Genomic DNA, 12,094 nt, shown 5'->3' on the forward strand with positions numbered 1-12,094 from the left:
TTTCCCAAAACACTAAGTATTTAATTATGGTTACTCATCAATGTTTTTCTAGTGCATTGGTCTATAAGTTCTCTGCAAAAAAAAAACTGGGATCCTGACTGCAATCAAGCTGATATTTACATTGTTCATACTGCCTACCCTTGCTGCAGGCCATTCATGCCCAGAGATTCACCATTTGCAAATCTTGTTGTTGTTGTGATATCCTCTAAATATCATGAAGTGGAAATACTTATACTGACAACAGCAAATGTGTACTCAAATATTGATAGTTTGCCCTCAACATCACTGTGTGTTGCTATTCCTGCACTTTCTGGGTATCTGAAAAGAGAAAATGATCAGAGTGAAGTTGTTCTGTGGAAGAAGTAAGTATTGCATGATCCAAAAATCATGTAAAGCCTATGTATCAGAAGAGAATATGGGATACAGAAGAGGTGAGCTGTGGGAAAGAATATTTTGTACGAAGAAATCATGATTCTCAATCCCTCCACTAGTCACAGACTCAACAATTAGGCGTCCCAATAATGGCCAGAACCATCTTCTCAAGAGGCCTCAGGTTAATGCCTACGTCAGATTAATTTAGAATGGTATCATGGTTGCCACGGATGCAGTGGGTGAAGGCCTGTTATGTATTCTATTTTCTATATCCTGCCTCTGGCTGAAATCCTCATTCTTGCCTTTGTTCCTTGTTCTTACCTGTAAGTTAATTTCTGGCAGACACCTTCTGTCAATTTAAAATAATCCAAAATTCAGCTCAGCTCCTTACACGTACAAAGCCTGTTAACCCATCACCCTGTGTATGTTACTGTTGTGTCGTTATGTAAGTATCATGGACCATTATTCTAATGTAACATAAGCGCAATGTAAGAGTAATACAATAATAATCTCATCAGCTATTTTGGGCAGACAAACAGCTCTGTCTAACCTTGCTGCCTGAAGAGTGAACAACGCCCTAATGAAGCTCCTGCTGTTTAATACTTCAGCCTCCACATCCTTCTTGGAACTTGACGTAAGACAAGACTAGTCACAAAGATAGAACAGAGCAAGTTCAATACACACTCCACCCTAAAGGAACATTGTGTGTGATAAATACATTACATGGAGGGAAATGTCTTGAACTAGGGGTATAGCCTCAGAAAGAAAGAGGAAGCATCAGGAATACCTTGTTTTAAACAGGAAGAAATAATAATGAATTTTTTGTGGTACATCATATGATGCAGTCCCTTACCATTTCTAAACATGAGGAAGGAAATTTCATATAAAACCATTGAAAGGTTGGAGGAGATATTTGTAAGGTTTGATTATCCAGAACAGCTTGTTAGTGATAATGGTTCACAGTTTATATCACAGGAGTTTATGGACTATCTCAAGCAGAACAAATTTCAACATATCTGATCAGCTCCTTATCACCCAGCCCCAAATGGTTTGTCAGAAAGGTTTGCTCAGACAATGAAATATTCCTTCAGGGTATCTCGTGAACATGGGTCAGTATCTAAAAGCCTAAGCCAAACTTTGTTAACATACTGGAACACAATCCACTCAATGACTCAAAGGTCTCCAGCATTGTTCATGGTAAAGTGTCAGTTTCACATGACATTTCATTTGCTGAAACAAAAGACCTTGTTGACAGCAAACAACCGAATCAGGTTTTCCAACAAGAGAATGATATATGCCACATTTTCCAAAAAGGTCAAGAAGCAACAGTGAGGAATTACATCACTATCAAGAAGTGGGTAGCATCCATCATTATAGCACATAGTGGGCCAGTTTCCTATCCCATACAGAGAAGTGATGATATTGGATGGAGAAAACATGCAGATCAATGCTTGGCAACCAGAATGAATGTGCTCGGGACAACATTAATTGAAGATCCTCAAATAACTGTGCCAAATAGAAACCTGGATATACTTGAGGATATAACAGTAAATGGAGCAACTGAGAAAGGCAGTACCTTAGTGGAGAATACCACAATATTGTATTAACCTCTGAGCATTCAGCCATTCTCAAGAAAAAACAACAGATGTTGTTCCTAGTACACCTAAAACACCAGAAGTCAAAGCCAACAAGAAAAATAAATAACTTTGTGATGTGTGCCGACAACCACACAGGAGTCCTCTGGAACATCTTACTCACTGTTTGTTATATATATGATTGTAAATAATATGGATGTTTTCATTGTAGGAACCTCTGATATAAGGGGGGAGGGTTGTTGTGAATTTGTGTAAGTATGGTGGACTGTCACTTTAAGAGTCCAGTCACAAGATATCATCGGCCTCTTTGAGCAGCCAAATGGCTCTGTCTAACCTTGTTGCCTGTACAATGAGCACCTTCATGATAAAACTCGTGCTGTTTAATGCTTCAGCCTCCTGGCCCTTCTCGGAAATGACCACCGACATAGGGCCTGGCTTAAGCAATACCTCAATTTTAAATTGTCAGCCTTGTTTTCAACTCATTCCACACCTCCCTGTCTTCCACCCTAAAAATTCAACAAGGTTTCAGCACCTAAATCTGGTCTCTTGAGCTTCTATGATTTTAATTGCTCCACCAATGCTGTCTATGCCTTCAGTCGCATAGGTCCTACGCTCTGGAGTTTCATCTGTAAACTTCTTTGTCCTTCGAATTCTCTTTCTTGTATATTACGACTTTAAAACCTCCTTTTATGACTGTGCTTTTCAGCAAGTGCCTGAATGTGTGGCTTGATATCAGCTTTTTGCTTGAAAATATTGCAGTGAAGCACCATGAGGCATTTTCATGCATTAAAGGCATGACATAAAGAAAGGTTGTTGTTTTTATGTGCTGCTTTGTCTTGTGTGAGAAGAAAGTGACTCAATGAGTGTTGTGCTACCTGTTTGGACAGTGTCACTTCCATGGTTAAACAGCAAACAGATTGTCCAAACTATGGATTACACTTGTAATTTTTTCGCAGTTCTACATGTGTGAGTTTGTGCCTATTAATATCATATGCATTCTGATTGATAAGAATTTGTTGATAGATGAGAATTATTTTGAACAGCCGATGGTACAGTTGGCAGAAGATGACACTCGAAGGTACATGCACTGACCACTCATATTACCACACTGTCTCCAGATCTGCAGGGCCTGACTCCTGATACTGATCTTTATGGTTATATTTTCCGCCACCTTCATAGTGTGCGTTTTGAGGATCCTTGGAATTGTTTCCCTTTGGAAGATCTTCTGGCCCCCTTGCATAAAAAGTCGTATATCCAGATTTGCTAATAATGCAAAGTTAGGCAGCATTGTAGATTGTGTAGATGATAACATAAAATTCAAAAGGAAAATGATAGATTAAGTGCAGTGGCAGATTGATTTCAGTGTAAATAAGTGTGAGGTTATCCATTTTAGAAAGAGAAAGGATAGATCAAGGTACCTTGTGGGCGGTATGAAGTTACAAACAGTGGATGTTCAAAGAGACTTGGGGTTCACATGCATGGATTTAAAATACCACAAGTAGGTGCAGAAAATAATCAAGAAGGCCAATGGAATGCTGGCATTCCGTGTTGACTGGAGGAGAAGGATGTAGAAGTTATGGTGCAACTATCCAAAATCCTGGTCAAACCATATTTGGAATACCGTGGGCAGATCTGGATACCACACCTTTGGAAGAATATATCAGCCTTTTGGGGAACACAGTGTGGATTGACAAGAATAATATTTGGATTTTGTGCTAACGTTATGAGGTGACTTTGTAGAAGTTAGGCCTGTTTCTGTCGAGTTTAGAAGGGATGGTCTTACCAAAATCTTCCAGATATTAACAGGAAAAGACAGGGTAGATAATTCACTGGATGGGACAAGGGGGCATCATCTAAACGTTAGGGCTAGACTGTTCGGGAGAGAAGTTAGGAGTACTGCGTCACAAACAGGATGTTGGAGGTTTGAAATTCTCTTCCACAAATGGCATTTGATGCTAGATCAGTTGTTAATTTTAAATCTGTGATAGAAAAATATTTGTTAAGCAAAGGTATTAAGGGATGCAAGCTAAATGGAAATACATGGAGTTAGGTCACAGATCCGTTATGATCTCATTGAATGGCAAAATAGGCTTGAGCAACTTAATGGCCTATTCCCAATCCTACATCAAGGTTTCTAGTCTGAAAACACGAACTCCTTGCTCTCCCATGTTCTACCATTCTTGTCTTTCCCAGGTCAGTTTCACCTCCCAAAGGTCGGCCAAAGCCTACTCCAGCCACAATACACTTCTTTAAGAGGTTTAAGTTTGCTTTAGTCCACGTAGGCTACTTTTAACTGGTCAAAAGTGAGGACTGCTTCTGGAAATCAGAGTCTAGATTAGAGTGGTGCTGGAAAAGCACAGCTGGTCAGGCAGCATCAACGTAGCAGGAAAATCGATGCCTCGGGCAAAAGCCCTTCATCTTTTGCCCGAGAGATCGATTTTCCTGCTCCTCGGATACTGCCTGACCAGCTATGCTTTTCCAGCTCCACTCTAATCTAGACTCTACTTTTAACTGGTGTCAACGATTCATTGTTTTGGTCCCCTGCTCAGCTGGTGAGCCAGTCAATGGCGTGGTTGGCAGTGACTTTATTCCAAAAACATTTTAAATGGCATGTAGCACAAAGTTTGCATGGCGCTTCTGTTACAGTTGTTGGGCACTAAGTAATCAATTGTGCCTATTGTCAGGGATATTAGCCCCAAATGAATTATCATAAATCAACAAGTCTACAAATTGCGTTGTAAAATGACAAGGTATTTTATTTTAAATTCTTCAAACTTTCTTAACTGGTTCCCCAGCTGCATCAGTTGGATGCTCTGGGTTAATCATATTCTTGATTCATATCAGCACCATTTGTTGATTGACTGTTGGCATAGATTTAGTTCTGATATTCTTTCATGTCCACTGAAAAAGATGGAAATTTTCATTCTTTATGTGCTGTGAAGTTATGGAGTGCTGTCAAAACTTACCAAATGAGGGAGATTGAGTTTGATATATTAAAGCAGAGATCTAAGCCTGTGATAAAAATAAAGAAACTGCAGATGCTGGAAATATGAAATAGTAAAAGAAATTGGGGGAGAAATTCAAGAGGTCTGGCAGCATCTCTGGAGGGAGAGACAGAATTAGCATTTCAAGTCCAGTATGACTCTTCTTCAGAAGCCTGCAGTTTAGCATCTGCAGTATTTTCTCTTGATCTAATGCAGTACATTGCAAGATTTGAGCACTTCATTGTCTTGCCCTCTGCTACCTTCATGGGAAGTTATAAGTAAAACTTGTTTAATAACGTCTACCTGAACTTGAGCATGAATTATTCTTACTCAGTGCAGTACACATCTGAAATACTGTTCCTTGCTAAAACAAGTATAGGAGCATTGGTCTAAGCATACTCTGGATGGAAATGGCCTATGCTGAGAAGCCATCACGCCCTCCTGTTTCCAGCAGTTTGCCTTCCTCTAAGCCACCCCTGTCCAGACCATCTGTTGTACAGCATTCCAAAGCAGCATTCACACTGTTGCACTCATCGCCAGGACCTAGTGTTTAGTGCAGAATCCTTGAAGTCAGGAACAATCCCCTTAAGCACTTATTTAGCATTCCTTTCACTTCAGCAACTCCAAATAAATCAGACAGACTATCAAACATTTCTGCAAACTCATCAACAACAAGTAGAAATCAATAGCAACTCTCCTGAAACTACCTGATCCTCTTTTTAAAGAGTATAGGGCAGAGATGAGATCCATCCTGCTCCATAACTTATGTTTAGCTGAGAAGGGCATTAGCTGAAATGCAGAGTTCCAAAATGGAAAGTTGACTTTCCCTTCTATAGGGTCACTGGACTCGAAATGTTAACTCAGATTTCTGACCACAGATACTGCTAGACCTGCAGAGATTCTCCAGCAATTTCTGTCTTTGTTCCAAATCTTCAGCATCCACACTTCTTTATTTTGTTGACAGACAGTTGATTTGAAATCATAATCTGCCAACTCTGTGGAGCTGTTCAACATAGTGTCCAATGTGACCTGCATCAGGGGAATTGTGAAGATTCTGCAGGCACCATTCCAGAAATAATAAACCCGTTATGTAGAGAAACAGGTACCATCCGACAGAATTTTGTGGTCCTATAAAATGCTGCTGCAAACATGTTGGGCATGTTAGTTTAATACCTTATTTTCAACTGATGGCGAATGAGTTTTACAAACACAAATCAAAAGCTCCTCCACTCATTCCATAAGCTCCCTTACTCTTATATTAGGCCAGCAGATGCCCCCTAGCACTGATTGGAACAGACTTTGCGGGCAACATAAAGGATATCTAATCAGTACAGAGAACAAACACTGCATTGACATACTCCATACATTCACCTGTTGAATATTGCCAGAAATTCTGGTACTTGCCCAATACTGCAAAGTGGGAGGTATTATTCAGACTGCTTCAACCCCAACCAGGTTTCTTTGTCAAGCAGCATCCAAGGAGCAGGAGAATCAACGTTTTGGGCATAAGCCCTTCTCCAGGAATGACGAGGGTGTGCCAAGCAGGAAAAGATAAAAGGTAGGGAGGAGGGACTTGGGGTAGGGGCATTGGGAGTGCGATAGGTGGAAGGAGGTTAAGGTGAAGGTGATAGGCCAGAGAGGGGGTGAGGACGGAGAGGTCAGGAAGAAGATTACAGGTCAAGAAGGCGGTGCTGAGTCTGAGGGTTGGGACTGAGATAAGGTGGGGGGAGGGGAAATGAGGAAGCTGGAGAAATCTGCATGCATCCCTTGTGGTTGGAAGGTTCCTAGGCGGAAGATGAGGCGCTCTTCCTCCAGGCGCCGTGTTGCCATGGTCTGGCGATGGAGGCGGCCAAGGACCTGCAACTCCTTGGTGGACTGGGAGGGAGAGTTAAAGTGTTCAGCCACAGGACGGTTGGGTTGGTTGATGCGGGTGTCCCAGAGGTGTTCTCTGAAACGTTCCACAAGTAGAGGACATTGGGGAGACAGGCCGCCTCCTTGCAGAACATTTCAGAGAAAACCTCTGGGACACCCGTATCAACCAAGCAACTGCCCCGTGGCTGAACACTTTAACTCTCCCTCCCACTCGCCAAGGACATGCAGGTCCTTGGCCTCCTCCATCGCAAGACCATGGCAACACGGCACCTGGAGGAAGAGTGCCTCATCTTCCGCCTAGGAACCCTCCAACCACAAGGGATGAATGCAGATTTCTCCAGCTTCCTCATTTCCCCTCCCCCCACCTTATCTCAATCCCAACCCTCGGACTCAGCACCGCCTTCTTGACCTGTAATCTTCTTCCCGACCTCTCCGCCCTCACCCCCTCTCCGGCCTATCACCCTCACCTTAACCTCCTTCCACCTATCACATTCCCAACGCCCCTCCCCCAAGTCCCTCCTCCCTACCTTTTATCTTAGCCTGCTTGGCACACCCTCCTCATTCCTGAAGAATGGCTTATGCCCGAAACGTGATTCTCCTGCTCCTTGAATGCAGCCTGACCTGCTGCGCTTTTCCAGCAACATATTTTTCAGCTCTGATCTCCAGCATCCGCAGTCCTCACTTTCTCCTAGGTTTCTTTGTCAGTAGAGGGGAAGAGGGATAATCTTGAAAAGGGAAAAATCACTTTTTCAGCAGAAGTGCAGTATAGGACATGAAAGAAAAGTAGAACAGCTATCAGTAACAGTTATTTATTTACCAAATGTTAGCTCTCAACTCTCATTTGTTTAGTTATTTATGTATTAGGATTGAACTGTTCAGTGTGGTACAATTATTTATAACTAACAGTCACGAAAGATTGTTTAGCAAACAAAGATGCTGAAGCACAATTGTGACTAAATGATATCTGGAAATGTTCAAAAGCATCATGGTTGACTTCTGCTATTGCAGAATGCTGAAACTGTTTCACTCTGTTTATAAGTTCACGTTGTCGTGTAACCATGGTGCGTGTTAACAGATTCATTTTGTTTATTTAGTCCCTACCAGAACATTCTGCTGACTTGTGGAGTCAACTTGCCTTTCAATTGTACGTAAATTGCAAACCATGCACGTTTCCTTTCAATCATTAATCAAAGTCTATAATCAATTGTTTTACTGATAGAGTGAAATATGAGCAGATTTTCAACAAAGTGTCTTTGTTTCTTGTCTTTGATACAGCAGAAGTTGTTTTGCTGTCAACATTAGCTTTTACCATATGTGATTATAACATTAGCATGGAGAATGCTATAAAAGTAATTTTAACTTGTTCGTGATAGAACCATGAAAGCTCAAATTCTTTGTTTGCTTTTAAATTAAACCACAATGATTTCCTTTTTTTTAAATTCCTATGTGGGACGTGGGTGTTGCTGCCTGGCCAACATTTCTTATCCATCTCAAGTTGCCTTTAAAAGGCAGTAGTGAGCTGCTTTCCTGAACCTCTGCAGTCCACAAGCTGCATTGACACACAGTACCTAAATAGGGAGAGAATTCCAGGATTTTGATTGAGCGACAGTGAATGCACGCTGGTGTATTTCCAATTCAGAATGGCTTGGAGAGGAACTGCAGGTGGAGGTGTTTCCGTGTATCTGCTGCCATTGTCATTTTAGATGGAAGTGGTCACAGGTTTAGAAGGTATTGTCTGAGGTTCTTTGGTGAATTTCTGCGTGCACCTTGTACACACTGCTGCTACTAAACGAGAGTAGTGGAGGGAGTGGATGTTTGTGGGTGTGGTGCTAATCAAGTGGGCTGCTTTGTCCAGGATGGTGTCAAGCTTCTGGAGTGTTGTTGGAGCTGCATTCATCCAGGCAAGTGGAGAGTATTCCATCACACTCCTGACTTGACCCTTGTAGATGGTGGACAGGCTTTGGGGAGGTATTGCTATGGACCAGGCCAGACCCCCTCAAAATATTTTAAGTAGGCTGCCTAGATCCTAATGTTTTCTTATGTTAGAGGTAGATGTGAGTTAGATATTCCAGGTGTGATGCAGCTAGTCAGACCCACTTGACTTGAAGTAAAACAGAATTTATTTTAACACTACAGTTGTAACGTGAGCCAAAGAAAATGGAATTTAGAATATCTTAACAATTGGAAAATTTAAACGACCCGATACAATAACTATTACTAATTAACTGTTTCAATACAGTAACATCCCTTCAACACACCCCTTGGCAAAACGATAAATTCAAACACGGATTATTACATGCAGGTGGGAACAATATCCAAAGAGATTTCAGAGGAAGGTCAGAGTAGTTCTTCACTGATGTTTGCAACTCCCTGGGCTCACACATCTTGTGACTGCTGCAGTTAAAACATACTTGAAAAAAGCTGAACTGGGTGAATTGGCCATTCCCCTTCCATTCTTTAACTGTTAAACCCCCTCAACTCCTCAGCACCTCTGCATTTACAATCTCTCTCTACAAACCCCAAGGACAAAGTAACCTTGTTAAAGTGACAGCATCATCAAAGTTACTAGATGCAGTACTCCTAGCTTCTGACCTTCTCTTGTAGCCATTATGATAATGTGGTGAGTCCAGTTGAGTTGATAATCAATGATAATGCTGAAAATGTGTTGCTGGAAAAGCGCAGCAGGTCAGGCAGCATCCAAGGAGCAGGAGAATCGACGTTTCGGGCATGAGCCCTTCTTCAATGGTAATCCCTTGGATGTTTATAGTGGGGGATTCAATGATGGTAACACCATTGAATGTTAACAAGTGCTGGTTAGTTTGTCTCTTACTGAAGACGATCATTGTCTGGCATTTGTGTGGCATGACTTTTATTTGTCATGTGTCAGCTCAAACCTGAATCTTGTCCGGATCTTGTTGCATTTGAACATAGATTGCTTCAATATATGAGGAGTCATGAATTGTTTGACAATGATTGCACATCACCACTTCTGCCTTAATGATAAAGCAGCTGAAAATGATTGAGCCTAGGACACTCCCTGACGCGCTCTAGCAGAGATTTCCTGGAGTTGAGATGACTGAACTCCACCAACCAAAACCGTCTTCCTATGTAACAAGCACGACTCCAATCAATCGAGAGTTTGCTTCTGATACCTACTGATTCCAGTTTTGCTAGGGCTCCTTAATGCCTCACTTGGTCAAATGACCTTGAGGTCAAGGGCTGTCACTCTCACCTGACCTCTGGAATTCAGCTCACTTGTTCATGTATGAACTAAGGCTGTAATGAGGTCAGGAGCTGAGTGGCCCTGGAAGAATCCAGACTGGACTTCATTGAGCAGGTTATTGCTGAGCAAGTGTGACTTGATAGCACTGTTGATGACACCTTCCATCACCTTACTGATGATTGAGAGTAAGCTGATAGGGCGGTAATTGGCTGGGTTGGATTTATCCTGCTTTTTATGCAGAGGACAATTTTTCATTTTGCTGGGTAGATACTAGTATTGTAACTGTATTGGAAGAGCATGGCTAGGGGAGCAGCAAGCTCTGGAGCACAAGTCTTCAGTACTATTGCCAGAATATTGTCAGTGTTCCCATCTTTTGCACTATCCATTGCCTCCAAATGTTTTTTGATATCAGGTAGAGTAAATCAAGTTGGCTAAAGACTGAAGAAAAAAATCAAAATAACTGCAGATGCTGAAAATCAGAAACAAAAACAGAAATAGTTGGAAAAACTCAACAGGTCTGGCAGTATCTGTGGAGAGAATTCAGAGTTGATATTTTGGATCCAGTGACCCTTCTTCAGAACTTCAACAGCAGCGACGGTATCTGTGGTTGTAGCAATGAGAACTGACAGCTGAGGTCTCCCCAGAGAGCGAGATAAGCAGAGGACTCATCCAAGACTGTTGAACTTTATTTTCCTAGTTTAAACTACAAAAGACTGTAATGTAAACTAATATCTGTTTCCTTATCTTTCTACTATTCTATGCCATAATGCTTAGTTGTTTAACTCTTGTTTCTCTTGCTATTTTGTATCTAGGCTTTTTTTTGTACCTAGGTACCTAAGATGGCGCAATGTGTGGCAACGTTATACACTTTTTACTGTGCTCCTGAACTTCTGTACTTGAGGACACATGACAATAAAGCATAAAACATACATTCTTAATCTAAATCCAAAGGAGACCTGGTTTGGTTCCCCTCCATTTTGTTTTTGTTGAATGTCTCTAAGCTGTACCCAAAATCTCCCTGTATACATCATCCATCATTTCATTAATATTTTTTCTGTCACTCATCAAATTAAAGTTAGCACTTTTCCAATTTGGATATTCTATTTTAGATTGTTTCTTGATCATCTCCATTAATAATCTTACAGCATGATGACCAATCTTATACAAATGCTGTCTCAAGACATTTGCTACAGATGAACAGCTTCATTCTCCCCCACCAGATCTAGTAATATTCCTTTCTCATTAGATCGAGAACATGGGGCAGCACGGCGGCTCAGTTGTTAGCACTGCTGCCTCACAGCGCCAGTGACCCAGTTCGATTCCAGCCTCGAGCGACTGTGTGGAGTTTGCACATTCTCCCCGTGTCTGTGTGATTTTCCTCCAGGTGCTCTGGTTTACTCCCACTGTCCAACGATGTACAGGTTGAGTGAATTGGCCATGTTAAATTGCCCATGGTGTTCAGGGATATGTAGGTTAGATGCACTAGTCAGGGGTAAATGTATAGGGTGTGGAATGGGCCTAGGTGGGTTACTCTTCAGAGGGTTTGTGTGGACTTGTTGGGCCAAATGGCTTGTTTCCACACTGTAGAGATTCTATGATACTAAACAGGGAAAGTTGTCCTGAATCCATTTCACAAATTAATCCCTTCTCTTTACCCTTCAACATTAGCCTAATTGACGTTTGAATAATGAAAGTCCCCATTATCAGTGCTCTACAGATCTTGCACATCTCTGTGATTTTCCCTGCTGATAATACTCTGGTACCTTTCTTCCATTTTTTAAAGAAACCTATGATACTTTTTACAAAAGAGTGGTGAGAATGTGGGATTCACTACCATAGGGAATGATAGAAGCAAATAGCATTGAAGTATTTATCAGAATAAGGGAGTAGATGATTACAATGATGTATTTAGATGAAGAGAGATAGGAGGGATTGCAAACAAAGCTTAAACCTCATGCTGTAAGCTGCATCACATATAATCCTATGTTAGTTCATTGTTGGCATTAGGTGAGGTGATTATTTTGAGGGGCTGCTTTGGATCTGTGTCT

General features: G+C 41.5%; 1 protein-coding gene across 1 annotated transcript in view; it reads left to right on the plus strand.

Moving 5' to 3' along the window:
- The first annotated feature begins 1,835 nt into the window (after positions 1–1,835).
- LOC132819478 (spermatogenesis-associated protein 7 homolog) overlaps positions 1,836–12,094 on the plus strand; it is a 55,587-nt gene continuing 45,328 nt past the window's right edge. Inside the window, exons 1-3 of the mRNA XM_060831007.1 lie at positions 1,836–1,919; positions 2,924–3,045; positions 7,832–7,884. Coding sequence (XP_060686990.1) covers positions 1,836–1,919; positions 2,924–3,045; positions 7,832–7,884 — 259 coding nt within the window. The remainder of the gene's footprint in view (positions 1,920–2,923; positions 3,046–7,831; positions 7,885–12,094) is intronic.

This window comes from Hemiscyllium ocellatum, chromosome 10 (assembly GCF_020745735.1).
Source record: "Hemiscyllium ocellatum isolate sHemOce1 chromosome 10, sHemOce1.pat.X.cur, whole genome shotgun sequence".
Lineage (NCBI taxonomy): Eukaryota > Metazoa > Chordata > Chondrichthyes > Orectolobiformes > Hemiscylliidae > Hemiscyllium > Hemiscyllium ocellatum.